This window comes from Theropithecus gelada, chromosome 5, assembly GCF_003255815.1.
Source record: "Theropithecus gelada isolate Dixy chromosome 5, Tgel_1.0, whole genome shotgun sequence".
In the NCBI taxonomy this organism is placed as follows: domain Eukaryota; kingdom Metazoa; phylum Chordata; class Mammalia; order Primates; family Cercopithecidae; genus Theropithecus; species Theropithecus gelada.
In genome coordinates, this window is record NC_037672.1 from 142,499,931 (window position 1) to 142,517,346 (window position 17,416).

At 35.8% G+C, this 17,416-nt stretch overlaps 1 protein-coding gene across 7 annotated transcripts in view; it reads left to right on the forward strand.

Moving 5' to 3' along the window:
- SMAD1 (SMAD family member 1) overlaps window positions 1–17,416 on the forward strand; it is a 77,337-nt gene that overhangs the window by 20,988 nt on the left and 38,933 nt on the right. For all 7 annotated transcript variants that reach the window (XM_025385879.1, XM_025385880.1, XM_025385876.1 and 4 more), the window contains exon 2: window positions 12,810–13,387. In XM_025385879.1, coding sequence (XP_025241664.1) covers window positions 12,988–13,387 — 400 coding nt within the window. In that variant the 5' untranslated portion in view covers window positions 12,810–12,987. The remainder of the gene's footprint in view (window positions 1–12,809; window positions 13,388–17,416) is intronic.

Below are 17,416 nucleotides of genomic sequence, written 5' to 3' on the forward strand. Positions count from 1 at the left end.
AGAGAGTTCAGGCCGTCCTGCTTTGTGTCTGTCGGTTCACCCCTACAGATGTGCATGTTTGTTGTCATAAACAGCACCTGTGAGATCAGTGGAGAGAGAGAAATATGTTCCAAAACATGAAATACAACAGGTTTTTTGTTTCTCTCTTTTTTTTTTTTTTAAAGGGATAGTTTTTTCCTCCTGTAGTTGATTCTATTTTCATGTGTGAATTTGATATTTGGATTACTTTTTAAAAAAAAACTTGACTGAGGGACTTTAGTATTAGTCAGTACTGGTTTAAAATGTAGACCTACTACTTACCAGAATATGGTCTGGAGAAAGTTACTTTAACCTCTGAGCCTCAAGTTTATTAGTAAAATTGAGATAATGATTTCTACTTTGAAGGATTGGTGTGAGGAGTCAATGTAATGTTTGTAAAAAACAACCAGTATAATGCTTGTATAAGGTGGTAACTCAAATAATTTCGTTTATTAGCTACTGATGAATCATTCATAACTAGCCACTTCTGGAAATCTACCACATTTAGCATTCTTTGTAGTCTAAAATTGCTATTTTAGGATAACTGACTCAAAGAGAATAGTTTTTTTCTAAGAGACAACTACCGTAGACTTTTTTCTGGGGTAGTCAATAAAATTAAATCTTAAAATGTCTGTGGTCTTCAATCTTTCCTGTGTTTCAGGAGTGAGCATTTTAGGCCAGTCTTTACAGTGTTTGAGTTGACATGAATGTGAATGGACTTTATCAGGGTAAGCTTATGGGGAGCTGGGTATCTTGAAAGGCTACCATGTCCTGAAGGACAGTATGCCATTACAAGCATGAATTTGGGAATGGGGATTCAATAGGATTAAGGAATGTTGTACAGCTTTTAGAGGAAATGGCAAGAAGATATTCAAAAGCCAACTTTATTTGTTGAAGTTGGGGACAATGAGAAAACTTTTAATTGCCTTAACTCTTCAAGTAATCATCTAATGAGAAAACAGATGTGACAGCTGCTATTTTATAGGGAATTCTATGATTAAGAAAAATTAACCAGGTACTCTATTAGCAGCCTAGATTTGTCAGGATGGAAGGATTTGTGTATGCAGAACAGAACCAGAAAGAACTCTTAAATAATTTTCTGATACAATGAAGATATGTTAATAGCATACTTGGCACACCTAAAATACATAAACTACAGTTATATCCTTAGAGACTCTTGTCATTGTGACATCCATAAGTTCCTTGATTCCTTTTCATCAAGGAGATGCTACTTTTGAAATTGTTTGGCTGAAATTTCACAACTTCAGTGAACTTACAAGTGGTAAGTAGTAAGCTGGAATTCAGTCTACATGTTATTCCTTTTGTTTTTGATTCCTAAGATTTCTGCTTAACTCTGTTGAGGGACCACGTTGCATCTCTTGCTAGCATGTCACTTAAGTCTTACTGGAGAGACTGGAAGACTTGCTGTCAGTGTCTGTGCTTTAAAGGCAACAGTACCTGCATTATTGCATGACTATAAATGGGTTTTCATGAGCCAAACCTCTCTCCTATTTCCAACCCCCAATTTCTCCAGATTTAGAAAATCAATCTCTGACAAAAATAACTTTTCAATGGGAAAAATGTCAAACTAGCTATTCTGCATTGTCAGTCCCATGTATGGAAGGTTGGGAGGTGTTTGGAAGTAACCAGATCAAGGCTGAATAGTAAGAGGCTCAGTAAGATGGAACTTTACTTGTGGGTGTTTGTGACAGTAGGACTCTCCTGCTGCTGTGAACTGAGACCAGCAGAGTTCTGTGTTCTCTGTGGGTCTCCATATGGCTTTCTTGTGTAGGAATTTTGTTTAAATAAATTTTTTCCCCTACGGACTAAATCGAAATAGAGTTCATTTTAGCCTTTTTAGCTATGAAGTTAAGCGCTGTACTTTATGAAGTACATTAGAATCAGTAAAGAGCAAGGTTTTATCCATTTTCATTTTTCTGTTCTAGGGTTTTTTTTTTTTTTTTCCTCCCTTATTTTGCTTAGTGGTGAGTTTTATTTAGCTAAATTTGACTCATTTGAGATTGAGACAAATGTTGAAAGGTGAGGGCTAACTGCTGTTTTAAAACAGGAAAAGGGAATGCAAGCACTTCACCTGTTTCCTCCTCCAATACAAATACAGACAAATACAGCAGGTCCTCAAACAACCTCATTTCGTTCAATGCCATTTCCTTATAACATTGATGAGAAAAAACATTGCCAGCTTAGGCCACTGCCAGTGTGGAGTTTGCATATTCTCCCCATGTCTGCTTGGGTTTTCTCTGGCTACTCTAGTTTCCTCCCATATCCCAAAGGTGTGCACGTTAGGTGAATTAGTATGTCTACATTGTCCCCATTGTAGTGAATGTAGGTGTGTGTGTGAGTGCGCCCTGCCATTAAATAGTGTCCTGTTCATGGATGATTCCCACTTGTACCCTCAGCTGCTGGATCGGCTCGGGCCACTGCAACCCTGAATTGGAATAATTGGGTAAATAATTATCTTGTTTCTGTTAATCTTTCTTAAATGTATATATGGCTCACATTTATTTCAGTGTTAATTTTAGAAGTGTTTTGGGTCTTAGAAGTTTGGTGATGTTTTTGTGACCAGAAATGTCCTGTAGGAACTTAACTCTTGTTTATGTAAATTAGCCGATGCTAAAATCAATTTTGTTTTACATTGTTTCACTTAAAGCCACGGTTTCCAAGAACCAGTAAGGACTTAACTGTGTCTGAAAACCTGGTTAGCTCCTAATTGGAGTAACTGGGTTAAAGAAGCGTTTGAAGATATTATTTGTTGAACCAGATCAAAGAACATTAGTACTTTAGGGTATTTTCTGGAACTGAAATGACTAGATCCATTTCTGTTTTTATATTCACTGTAATGTCATTGGAATTGTATAGCAAATTTTAACTTGTCTTTTGCCTGTCTGCCTTAAGGGTGGATAGAGATTTATCATTTTTCTTAAGGAGTTGTACAGTAATCTTTCATTCTTTTTGTTAGGAACCATTTACAATTCCTACTGTCCACTACTCATCATTGTGTTCTACTTATTCCAGAGTTCTGTCTCCACCTGTCTTCATTTTTAGGGGTACTGTTTTTTAGGGGTACTATTTCTCTGTTTGGAAATGTGAGCAGGTGGGCCATTGTCTCGTGGGTTGTCTGCTGTTCCACATTTAACTAATAGTTATTTCAGCTTTATCAAAGTTTGTAAGTTCCCAATTCTTCTGGACTTCTGATTAATTCAGCCTGATTTTATTTAGGGCGATTGAGTATGATTATGATCCCCCTCCCGTTTTGTGAATTTTTCCATCTTTTACCAATAAATGTCATTGTAATTCTTTGCTTACAAGATGGCTTGAAAGATGCAAGCAATGATGGATTGCTCTTTACGTTTTAAAATATTTATTGGCATTAAATTTCTGAAATAATATAGTTTTTGCAACCTTTGTGTTTTTATGCATTTTTAACCCTGCATCTTTAGTGTATAATCTTCTGTGAGTCTGTGGTGTCTATAAGTGTCAGGAATTTTTCAATAAATTGAAAATAAAATTTTCAATTTATTATCCTTTGGAATCATGATCTATTTGGACAATTCCATCTTTGTTCGGACTATACAGTTGACTTGAATACCTAAGTGAAATGGAGCAGGTTAGAAAAAAGTAGTTTATTTTAGAGTAATGAGAATTACATTACAGGTCCCCTGCCATGTTCCCCTTTGACCTTTTTTGATGTTTTAATTTAAGCACCTCAAACAAGGCAGGAGTTAATCTCACCAGGCCTTGAATCCTATCCAAAATTGGATGTTAGGATAGATGACACATACATTTCTGTAACATTAATTAATATTGCCAGTTAATTTTGATCACTTTCTACAACATGTCTCTGAGAGATCTTACATGTCCATGGCATCTAATGAAGTGTATTGTGAAATGGTTTCATATATTAAAAATACTGAACTACAAAATTTGTGCAGTTTGCTCATGATCACTCTGAAGCCCACCATAGGTCTACTTTGGGAGCTCAAGTCCTACTTTTTCTGTGTATTTACAAGACCAGTCTATCTGATTAAGAAGATATCTGGTGATGTAAGTCTGGAAACACACATATGTAGTTTTGTTACTTGGAAACATTTGTTTCCAAAAGAAAAAAAAAATGGATCAAACAGAATTTTTTTTTTTTTTTTTTTTTTTGAGGCGAGTTTCAATCTGTCACCCAGGCTGTAGTGCAGTGGCACAATCTTGGTTCACTGCAACCTCCACCTCCCTGTTCAAGTGATTCTCTTGCCTCAGCCTCCCAAGTAGCTGGATGTACAGGCGTACACCACCATGCCCAGCTTATTTTTGTATTTTTAGTAGATACAGTGTTTCGCCATGTTGGCCAGGCTGATCTTGAACTCCTGACCCATGATCCGCCCTCCTCGGCCTCCCAAAGTGCTGGGATTACAGGCGTGAGCCACCACGCCCGGCCGATCAAACAGAATTTTTATAAAGTTGTCTTTAAAAAAAAAAAAGTATCCAGCTGTTAAACATTTTCAAAGGGAAGTTAATCAGTACCCTGTACTTTTAGTTCCTTAATTCTTTTGATCTTTGTGCCATGATTTTTTACTATTAGTTAAGAAAGAGTAATGAACCAAAGAACAAGAAGTAGGAGGAGAAAATAGTTGCCTGCTTCATTTGACAATAGACCATTTATCTTCTGTCGTTTGCCTTTCTTAAAGTACTGACAGTTTTTGGATATTTTTCCCCTAGTCACTTTTTGTAGCCTGTATTTTTTTGTTTATTTTATTGAATAATATAATTATTCCCTCAATATTTAATGGGAGCATTTGTTTAGTCTGTTGAATTCCATGCTGGTGCAAGAATTATAAAACAGCCTCTAGTCTGAAGCTGATACAGAGAGTGGTTGGACATTTTTTGTTTCGTCATCTTTTTATTAAAGGTACTTGGGTTGTAACATTTGGTGGTTACTCCTTCCTTTAATAAACAAATTATATCTTCATGTACAAATTAGAGTAATTTAAAAAAACTTTCTATGGGAGTTTGTGATCTGTAACATATTAAATGGAAGAGAGTGTATTTTGTTGATATTCACAAGAGTTGGATCATTTACTTGTTGCTTTACTAGATGAGGCCAAGATGAAGAAAATGCTCATTTGTTCTGCAATTGGCTGATTAGGTTTACTTTAAATATAAAGCAAGTTACACAGCAGTTAAGAGTACTTTAACATTTTTTTCTTTTAATATTAAGGAATAACACATAAGTTGGAAAATTAAATAGCCATGTCGAGTAGTATAAGAGTATCTTTCTAATTTCACTTCCGGCAATTCTGATAGAAATCCTTCCCATGGGTGAGACTCCTTAGGAAAACGTTCTGAATTTGGAACACTGCTTTAAACTACATTATATATTTTTTACTTCTCCAACCAGATCACACTATAAATCCAACCTGATTTCTAAGTAGAGTATAGATGTGGCTTGAGCTAATGAATTGATTTTTGTGGGTTTTTTTTTTTTTTTTTTTGTAATTAACAAGTATTTGCATAGAAAGGCTTTTTTAAAAAAATCAAAAGTTACATTTTTTCTTTAAAGAGTGTTTGAAAAGTTTAGAAAAGGAGGAGAGAGACACATTACTAATCTTCCAAACCCAGTCATGGTTAATATTTTCATATATTTACATAGTTGTTCATGGTACATATAACCAGCCATTTTATGTTCTGATTACAGTTTTCCCCAAATTATTATGTAGTCTTTATGAACATAATTTTTAAGGGCTATATAATATTCCATTGAGTGGATGTATGCAGTTTACTTAGCTATTTTTCAATTATTAGATGTTTCTCCTTTTTTCCCTGTTATAGATAATGCTCTGATGAAAATCTTTGTGCGAAAACTATTTTCCCTTTCCGGTTCAGAATATTTCCTTAGAGTAAATTTCTGAAGGTAAAGTTGCTGGAATAAAGATCTCAATATTTTTAAGGCTGCTGGGTTGTTTTTTTTTTTTTTTTTTTTTTCTAGATGAATACTTTTTTGTCAGTGTGAAATGTTTATATTTGGACAAGAGGGAAGGAAATCTCTGTTTGCTGACTCATGTTTTTATTTTGCACTTTAAACTGATAAGGCCACTTAGCTTTTGACATAAACTAAGGCAGGAAGTACAAAAAGGGGCAGAAAAAAAGTAGTTGTCTTGCCAAGGCCATAATATCATGGACTCATTTGAGTTCCTTATAGGAGGTAGGTCACCTGTTTGACTTGTATATTAAAAAATGCTTAACTCAGGTAAAAATTAGTCATCAGCCTGCATTTTGTTTTGTCTGTGCATGTTTATATGCAAAGTACTGTGATCCTTTCACTTTAATTTTTGTGAGTGGCCTCATGACATTTACCACCAAACTGGCTACTATAATGTTTGGATACCCTTCGTTTAGATTTTTTTTTTTTTTTTTTTTTTTGCTCCCAGTATGAAGAAATTTTTCTGTATTGAAGATATTACCCTAGTTGTCTTTCTAAAATGTAGATCTAATCATGCTAATTCTCAGATGTAAAACCTTCCACTTGTCCACATGATGAGATTCTTCAGTCTTGCCCCTGCCTTCGTATCAGCCTGTGTCATCTCCAGCTGGATTAAACCCTAGCATTTCTATCATGTGTCTGTTAAAACAAGCCATTTGGAAAAGTGGTTTAAAAATTCTGGCTTTAGAGCCAGGCAAAATAGGTTCAGATCCAGGTTCTGCCACTTATAGCTGTCTACATAGCTTTGGACAAGATGCTTAACTTTTCTATATTTTATTTTCCTTACATGTAAAATAAAGAAAATGATAGTATTTACTTCACAGTAAATACTAAAGCATTGTTGCTGAGATTAAACTGGTTAATATATAAACAGCAGTGAACAGTGTTTGTCAAGTAATGAACACACAAAATGTCTGCTCTATTGTTTTGCAAAATTCTGCTTATCCTTTAAGTCTGATGTTTTCTCTTGGAAAAAGAAGTTCTGAAATCTCTGGAATTGTTCTTTCCCTTTCCGTTTTTATATATTATTGTTTGTAGGCTGCTATAACAAAGTACCATATAGACTGAGTGGCTTATAAACAACAGAAATTTATTTCTCAAAGTTATAGTAATTGGGAAATCCAAGATCAGGGTACCTGGATGGCCTCTTCTCACTGTAACCTCACATGGTGGAAGGGAGGAGAGATCTCTCTGGGATCTCTTTTATAAGGGCACTAATTCCATTCACAAGGGCACCATCCTCATGACCTAATCACCTCCCAGAGGGCTCACCTCCTAATTCTATCACCTTTGGGGTTAGGATTTCAGCATGTGAATTTAGGGAGGGGATACAAATATTCAGACCAGAGTGGTGTTGATACTTGTTTTATAGCCTTTATCACATGGTATTAGAGTTAGTTAATAGTAGGTAAATGCACAGCACGTGGGCCTCCTCTTCTATTATTATTGTGCCCTTGGGCAACGGTATAATCATAGCATTTCTTCTGACTGAGTCCCTGGAAGGTCACCTAATAAAACATCTCAGTAAAGTCCTTTAGAATTAGCATGCAGGTTAGCAATTTGCTTTATGGGAGTTAGTTGTTTACACACTGGCTTTCCCAATGGATTGTGAGCTCCTCCAGGATGTTAGACATGTTTGCCTCTGTGTCTCCTGTGTCTAGCACCATGCTAGGCACTTAGGAGACACTTAATACAGCTTTGTTGAATGAATGCCGATTTGAATAGTTAAAACGAAAATCTGAAATGGTGGTTCTTACATACTACATTGCCTAACACTCTTGCTTTATATAACAAGTGATTTTGGGGGTATTTAAATGTATTTGTTATATATTTTTAAATAGCCCCAAGTTATTTTGATACAAACAGCCATTCTGTTTAAAAAGTATTGGTTAAAATGTTAAAAAGCTGTTTTTGAAGTAGAAGAAACGGACATATAGAATATGAAGAAATACACTCCCTGTATAAATTGTTCCTAGAAGCCTAGAAAAAAGTTCTTGTTCTTTTGCAAAACTAACCTTTTAGTAAAAAGGAAATTATCATATCAATAGGTACACTCTGACCAGGTGTGACTCTTGATAATAGCATAGTTTTGTTTTCTTTCCTTTAATGTTAAATGAAAATCAAAAAAACTAGTAAATTTGGGTGAACTCTTTACTTTAAGAAGGAAAACGGCAGACTCCCTATAGCCTCCCAGATAAAGTTGACATTCCATATTTGGCTTTCTAAATTCTTCAGGGAGCTAAATTATTCATCAGGCATTTAGTGAGAATCAGCTATGTGCCAGGTACTATGCCAAGTTCCAAAGGTAAGAAAATAATAAGTTGGAGTCCCACATCATTTTCATTTCCTGTAGTGAAGATGACAGATGTGAAGATTATCGCAGTGTAGCTATTGACATGCACAATTTGCCATGACAGCTATTTATAATAATTATATTTTTTTAATTTCTGAGGCTCACTAATGGTTTCCCCCATTCTAATCCATTTATTGGTAATTTGTGCCTTCTCTTTTTTATGTATCAGTTTTGCTAGGGATTTATCCAGTTTTATTAGTATTTTCAAAGAATCAACTTTGATTTTATAGGTTTTCTTTAGTATGCTTTAAATTTCTGCTTTCATTTTCTTCTACTTTCTTTGGGTTTATTTTTCCTTTTAAAAAATCTTTGGTGGGTATTAGAGTGTTAGTTTTCAGCTTTTTTCATTTTCTAATATATGCATTTAAGACTATAAATTTCTCTCTGTGCCTTGAGCCACATCCTACATTTTGGCTGTGTTATTTTTACAATCATTTAGTTAAAAATATTTTCTATTTCTGCTGTAATTTCTTCTTTGACCCTTGGGTTATTTTAAAGTTTGGTTCTCTTCAATAACAATGTTTTTATTGATTTCTTATTTATACTGAGATCAAAGAATATATTCTGTATGATTTTAGTCTTTTGATACAGATTGAGATTTGGTTTGTTCATTATATGGTCAATTTCAGTAAGTATTCCATGTGTATTTGAAAGTGTTATGAATTGTACAGTTGTTGAGTGCTGTGATAATATGTATATAAATTGGATCAAGTTTTTAAACACTTTTTTTCCTGTATCAATTGATTTTTGTTTGCTTGTTTTATCATTTACTATGTTAATTTCCCACTGGGATTGTGGGTTTGCCTGTCATTGTAATTGTTAGTCTTTTGCTCTATGAATTTTGAGGCTGTTACTATTTACATAAAATTTGGAATTTAAAAATCTACATGGTGGCTCAACTCATCAGTATAAAATGTCCTTTTTTTCTTTTTTCTCCTTAAAAATCTCTGATGATACCTCTTACTTTAAAGTCTATTTTATCTGAATGGATAGCTATGCCAGCTTTTTGGGTAGAATATGCATAGTGTATATTTTTCCACTCTTTTGCTTTCAATCTTGTGTTCTTATATTTAATGTGTGTCTCTTTTAAGTACAATATAGTTATATAGTGTTCCCCCTAACTCTACCTCTTAGTTGTCATATTTTAGCCTATTTATATTTAAGTAATTGCCTATACTTTGGGATTATATCTAAATCTTACTATTTTCTATTTGTCTCATCTGTTGTCTCCTTTTCATATGTTTTGCATTAATCATTTTTAAAATTTGTATTTGATTTTTAGAGACAGCTCTCACTCTGTCACTCAGGTTGGAGTGCAGTGGCATGATCATAGTGCCTATCATAACTCCTAAGCTCAAGCAGTCCTCCTGCCTCTGCCCCCTGGGTGGCTGAGACTACAGGCACATGCCACCTTGCCAAACTACTTTTTTACTTTTTGTGGAGATAGGGTTTTCCTGTGCTGCCCAGGCTACTCTGGAACTCCTGAAGCTATCCCCCTACTTTGGCTTCCCAGAGTGCTGGGATTACAGGCATGATCCACCATACTGGGCCAATCATATGTATTTTTTTAGTTCCATATTTTTAACCCATCTATTAGCTTGTTATAATTTTTAATGTATTCTCTCAGTTGTTGCTTTATTATGACGTGAATTTATAACTTATTGTACTAATAATAAATTATACTTTACCACGGACTGGATAACACAAGGACCTTAGAATGCTAACTTCATTTATCTCTTTTTGCTGTTGCCATGCATTTTAATTCTACATATATTTTAAACATCATGAGACATTCCTATTGTTGTTTTGTGAAGTCAGTATTCATTTAAACTTACCCTTATTTCCTCTTCAGGAGCTCTTCCTCATTTCCTGCAGTTCTTTGCTTATTTCTAGAATCTTTTTCCTTCTGCCTGAAGAATTCCTGTTAGTATTTCTTTTAGTGACAATCTACTGTAAACCAGTTCTCTCAGATTTTGATTGTTGGAAAGCATCTTTATTTCACAATCATTTTTTGAATGTGTTTTTCCTCTAAATGTAGAGTTTTAAGTTACCAGCTATTTACATTTGGCACTAGCGATGTCATTTCATTGTCTTCTGGTTTCCATTGTTTATGCTGAAATGTCAGCTGTCAACCTGATTGTACTTACCTGAAGGTAATGTACCTTTTTAAAGAGTTTTGTCTTAGGTTTTCAGGAATTCTACTGTAATATGACACATTGAAATTTGTGGATTTCTCTGTGTGTATCCTTGGAAGCTGTAGGGCTTCATGAATGTATGGTTAGATGTCTATTGACAGTTTTGGAAAAATCCCTGGCTAGTATCTAAAAATATTGTTCTGTTACAGTCTTTCTTCTTTTCCTTTAAGACTCTACTTACGTGGTGCTAGACCTTTCACTAGATCCATTATGTCTCCTCAGTTCTTTATTTTTCATTTTTTTCCCTCTCTTTGCATTAGTATGAGCATTTTTTACCAATCTTCCTGCTCACTAATCTTTTATTCTACTGTATCTAGCCTGTTGTTAAGTTCATCCTATTTAAAGTCTCATTAGTTACTATATTTTTCAGTTCTAGAATTTTTCATTCTTCTTTATGGATTCTAGTTCTCTGTTAAAATCTTCAACCTTGTCTTCTCTTTCCTTGACATACAAAGTAGTAATCATTAATACTTTAAAGTCTGTTTCTGGTAACTCCATTACCTGGGTCACCCCTTAGGTCTGTTTCTATTCTGTTTTGTTTTGGTCATTTGGTCCTGTTTTTGGTATGCTTGATAACTTTTGGTTCATTGCCATACACTGTGAATTTAAAATTGTAGTGACTAAGGTTGATGTCTTCCTCTATAGCGAAATTGTTTTTCTTCTGGCAAGCTGTTAGAGAGCGGTACACATCACCTAGACCAAGGCTAGGATTAAGATGACTCTAGGTTTGTTGTAAAGACTGCTCCATTTCATTTTTGCCCTTAGACTGGGGCATATTCCTCCAGGAGACTCCATTGAAAGCCTAGACTATTTACCAGGGTTTCTCCTCAGCAGGCCCTCAACTCCATTTGTTGTTGTGTTGTTATTTTGGGGTTCTTCAGCACTATGAGGCTACTAGAAGCTCTGCTTAGTTTGTAAGCCTCTTAGTTACCTCTTTCTGCTTGGCTCCTAGAGCTTTTGCTGCTGATAGCATAGCTATTGGCAAATCCCTGGAAAGCAAGAGTGGTGACAAACATTCAGCTCACTTCATTGCATTTCCCCTCTCTCCAGGATCTTGGCCCCCTCAAGTCCTGCGTGCCTTGGTTCCTCTTTGATGCCTTTAAAAAGCTGGGCTTTTGTTTGTTTTCTGGCTTGTTTGTTTGGAAGGAGGTTGGTCTGATATGTGCTACTCCAGTTTAGCCAGGGTTTGTACAAAGTTAGCCTCCTTAACCTTTTTCACATTTTATGTTTTCATGTGCTGAAGGGTAAATAGAAAGTTTAAATGAAGCAACTTGGCTGAAGAATTTGGTACAGTATGTGTCCATGTACTTTATTCCTTTTATGTCAATAAATAGCAAAATTTTTAAAGCAGGAGATGTATTTCCTGTCCTATTTGCCCTGTAACCCATAGACACAGGTTTGTTCACTGAAGAAATACCCTAAAATATTACTACATTTATATAATAGGAATTTTCTTTTAGCATAAGAAATATTTGTAGAACAAACCAAAAAATAGAGATACTAGGCTAATTTTTTTTTTTTACTCCCTGTTGCTTTCAGTTTTTGTTGATTGAGGTGTTTTGAAATATATTTTTAGAGGTTATAAGTGAATCTAAATCTAAAATATTACAGTGTCTTTGGAGAACTTGGACTTTTTAACTTTGTTGCTTTTATCCCAGAGCTTTTGTTGGCAGTGGCTTACTTTTTAAACTGCTTCTCAGTTTACTCATCTGAAAAGTGGCAGCAACTGTATTACCTGGCTCAAAGAATTGTGAAAAGCATTAAATGCTATATATCAGTCTGCTTTGGTTGCCATAATAAAATATCATAGACTGGGTGGCTTAAATAACAGAAATAGATTTTATCTTCATTCTGGAGTCTGGAAAGTCCAAGATCAAGGTTCTGGACAATCCAGGCTCTTGTGAGGGCTCTCTTCCTGGCTTGCAGATGATCGCCTTCTTGCAGTGCCCTCAGTGTGTGGGCATAGAGGCTGGAGGAGGGAGATAGCAATCTTAAGACCACCAGTCCTATCAGATTAGGGCCCCACCCTGATGACCTTATTTAACTTTAATTACTTTCTTAGAGGCTCCATCTCTAAATATAGTCATACTGAGAGTTAGGGCTTCCGCATATGAATTTAAGGGGTCACAATTCGGTGCACAGCATACCGTATTACATAAAAGCATTTAAAATAGTACCTAGCACGTGCTGATTACTTAATAAATTTGGTTGTATGGTAGAGATGATTCTAACCTTTTTTTTTTTTTTTCTTTTGTAGGTGCTGACTGGGTTACTTTTTTAAACACTAGGAATGGTAATTTCTACTTTTCTGGACTTCAAACTAAGAAATTAAAGAGACTTCTCTGTAAATAAACAGATCTCTTCTGCTGTCCTTTTGCGTTTGAAGACGCCTTTATTTCACCGTATCCAAGGACTATATAACTAGTGCTGTCATTATGAATGTGACAAGTTTATTTTCCTTTACAAGTCCAGCTGTGAAAAGACTTCTTGGGTGGAAACAGGGCGATGAAGAAGAAAAATGGGCAGAGAAAGCTGTTGATGCTTTGGTGAAAAAACTGAAGAAAAAGAAAGGTGCCATGGAGGAACTGGAGAAGGCCTTGAGCTGCCCAGGGCAACCAAGTAACTGTGTCACCATTCCCCGCTCTTTGGATGGCAGGCTGCAAGTCTCCCACCGGAAGGGACTGCCTCATGTCATTTACTGCCGTGTATGGCGCTGGCCCGATCTTCAGAGCCACCATGAACTAAAACCACTGGAATGCTGTGAGTTTCCTTTTGGTTCCAAGCAGAAGGAGGTCTGCATTAATCCCTACCACTATAAGCGAGTAGAAAGCCCTGGTAAGTGAGTTATTTTATGTTGATACGGTTTGTGTGCCCGGTACTGGATTTGTGTTGTTTAGAACATCAAAAGAATCCCTTTCCTTGTTTTTAGTTGTAATTTAAAAATATTCAGGGAAACTGTATGTGTGTGTCTGTGTGTATGTAAGAGAGAAGGCCCTTGAGTGTTTCATACATTTTAACAGCTTAATCATCTCTAGTTAACATTATGTCTTGGGAGCAGGCTATGACAATTGTCATTGCAGTACTAATACCTCTAATTTTTAATAAATTTTCTTTCTAAATTTATTTTTTATGTCTCACATGGTTCTCTGCATTTCTCTAGATAAAATTAGCTATGAATTGTATTCTAAGGGAAGAAAATTAGGAAAGAAATACAGTATTGCTGTCTATATGCTTGAAGGAAGTATATCATGAGGATAGTTGCCAGTGACTTAAACCATTTTGAACTAAAGAACAGCACTTTTTATCGTCTCTGTGACTTTTGCTGTGGCATGTTTCCTGTGGTAAATATGAAAGAATTATGTTCTTCTATGGAATTATTTGATACTATTACTTTATAAATATACCTAGTTTTTAACATGTATAGTCTTTTGGAAAGGTACAGTAAAGGATATATTTTAAAATTTGTATGGTTTTGCCCTCAAGTTAGAATCTACATTCTAGACAGTTGGATCATTGGAAAGTGATTAGATAGTCAAGCACTTACATGTCTCATCGTCAGATTGGGACCAATTTCGTTAATGGATTGGCTGTTAATAGTTATTGGGGTACTAAGGCTGTACATTAGAATCACATGGCTCTCCTCCCAGAAATCCTGATCCTGGGATAGCCTGGTAATCTGTGTTTTTAACAAGTACTTCAGGTGTTACTGATGTAGCTATTGGATTGGTGTTTGGGAATTACTAAACTAGATCGTGTAATAACATGGTTTTCAAATAAAAGGCATTCTGTATTTTTGTGGAATATTTAAGACATATTTTTTAAAAAGATTTTAAAGACGAATAGTATAACAAACATCTTTGTATCCACTACTCATTTTAAGCAATAAAAGATTACGTGTAAACTGGAATCCCTGCTTTTGCTCTTCTGATCCTGCTCCCTTTGGTAACCACTGTTCTGAATCTGATGCTTATCATTTGCATGCATGTTTTTATACTATTATTACATACGTATGAGTCCATGACAATATGTAATATTTTATATATTTAAAAATGTTATATAATATTGGAGTTTCTTTGTACAACTTGTTTATGTTCATCCAACATTACGTTTTTGTGATTTCTAGATTATATACTTTAGGATTACCTTGTTAAGTCCTGTGAAAAACACTTTGGGAATTTATTGGCATTTCATTGATTTCATTTGGGGAAGACTGGCATAGTATGCTCTTAAGCATAATATTATTTAGTGCACTTTTAAGTTTCTCCATACAGCCCTTGCACATATTAGATTTATTTCTAGATAACTGGTTTTTACTGTATCCTTCTAAAAGTTACATTTTGTTACAGTTACTCTTGGCTAAGAGAGCATTGCCTTTTTTCTAACAACTGTGCTCAATTCTCCTTACCAGTTCCAATATAGACATTCTTTACTGCTTGTTATATCAGCTGTGATGCAGTGTTCTTTTTTCTAAACTCAACACAGAGGTACATGTCCCTCTTCTAGCCGGAAATGGAAATGGAGCTGAGAGTTTTGGAGAGTGAAATGTAGTGGATAAGTAATAGGTACCAGCATTATTATTTAGGCACATGATTTTTCCGATCCTCGTAGTAACCTTAAAAAGTATTAATACATAGGGAAGATTTTAATTCTACTGCATATGCAACAGAGAGGGATTTTTTAAGATGCAGACATGATCCTCTTGTTGTCCTGCTTTTCACTGCTCTTGGGAAGTCCTCTAGAGAGGTCTGCACATTCTAGTCCTTTGTACTCTTGCATGCTTTGTGTGCTTGAGTTCTGTGGAAACATTCCATGCACGTTTCCTCTATCTGTGCCTGTTTCTCCTCCCTTTTTGTCTAGTCCACTCTTATTTATCATTTGTGTCTAGCACATGGTCATTACTTAATAAACTAAGTAGTTGTGTGATGGAGGTCAGTTTCATTGGGAAACCTTTCTTGATACCTCCTTCTCCACACATATCTCCCTATTCCACTTGGGGAGGTTAGGTCTCATTTCCCTTAGCAACCTGAATTTCTTTAGAATGTTCTTCACACTTGTAATGATTGTTCTGTTGGTCTTCTCTGCAAGATAGTAAATGAAGCTCGATGAGGGCAGGCACTGTGCATATTATTAACATCTCTATTTTTAGCAACAAGCATAATTTGGTAAATGTTTGCTGTTAAATGATAAGGCTGACTTTTAATTTAATATCATCATTTGGCCATTTTTTTAGAGCTGAATTTTCAGTTTGTCTATACCTTTTGACCATCTTCTTCCCTTCTTTGGTCATTTTATGGCTATTACACCTCTGATACAAGGTGAAAAGTTAAAACCAATACTGAGATGAATTTGTTACTCTTAATAACATATGTGCTAATAAAATAATGGGGAAGAGGTGGAAAACTGGCCTACATAAGCATTTTGAGACTCCGCAAATGCCATTTCAGCCTCCCCTTTACCCAGGAATCTTGTGAGTCATAGCTAGAATAGAACAATTCTGGAAAACATGGAGGCTGAGGCTAAGATCTACTTAATTTGAACATATCAAGATTTTATGTATATTTTTCACATTGTGAAGTGACTGATGTGGGAATTGGAACAAAGGACTTTTTCCAGAGACCACTATGAAGCAGTCCCTGTACCTTCTGAAGAGAAACTCTACTAAATCAAAGTGCAAGAAGCAGCCAGATGTAGTGGTACATGCCTGTAGTCTCAGCTCCTCAGGAGGCTGAGGTGGGAAGATCACTTGAGCCCCAGAGTTGAAGGCTGCAGCACACTATGATTGTGCCTGTAAATAGCCATTACGTTCTAGCCTGGGCAGTGTAGTGAGACCCTGTCTTAGAAAAATAAGGTTAAAAAAAATGCAACATAGTGAAAGCCCATCTCCACTAAAAATATAAAAATAAGCCTGGCGAGGTGGGGGCGCCTGTAATCCCAGCTACTCAGGAGGCTGAGGAAGAAAAATCACTTGAACCCAAGAGGCGCAGGTTGTAGTGAGCTGAGATCATGCCATTGCACTCCAGCCTGGGGGACAAGAGTGAAACTCCATCTGAAAAAAAAAAAAGCGCAAGGGGCTCTAGCCCCTCATACTGCCAGAATTGAAAAGTCATTTCCCCCTGTAAACCCCTATAGAGTACACCTGGGTATTATTTCTGTGCAATCAGGAAAAGGGGGTCTGGAATTTTAAGCTGCATGTATACACAGCTCAACACTGAATGATTTTGAACTTTGTCACTATTTTACCTCTGATGAAGTATCTCAAAGAACAGTTTAGCCGTTTAACATATTTAAGTCTCCCAAACTTGGTATTTTCTGCTGAGGTCCCAATGACTCTTGAAAAAAACTCAAAAATTCAGAATATTTAGGTTTAGAGTAGTGGTTTTCAAAGTGTCATCCACAGACTAGTAGCATCAGCACCACCTTGAACTTGTTTTAGAAAAGCTAATTATTATTTTAAAATTGACAAGTAATTGTATATATTTGTGAAGTACAGTGTTATGTTTTGGTATGAGTATACATTGTGGAATGATCAAATGAGGCTAATTAACACACCTGTCACTTCCCATGTGTATTTGCTTATTTCTTGTTTTTGTTTGTTGTTTTTAATTTCTTTTTTACTGCCTATTCTCTGAACCTTTTTTTAATTGAGGTGGAGTCTTGCTCTGTTGCCCAGGCTGGAGTGCAGTGGCACAATCTCGGCTCACTGCAACCTCCGCCTCCTGGGATCAAGAGACTCTCCTGCCTCAGCCTCCCGAGTAGCTGGGATTACAGATGTGCTTCACCACGCCCAGCTAATTTATGTATTTTTAGTAAAGACGGAATGTCAGCCACGCTGGTCTCAAACTCCTGACCTCAGGTGATCCACCT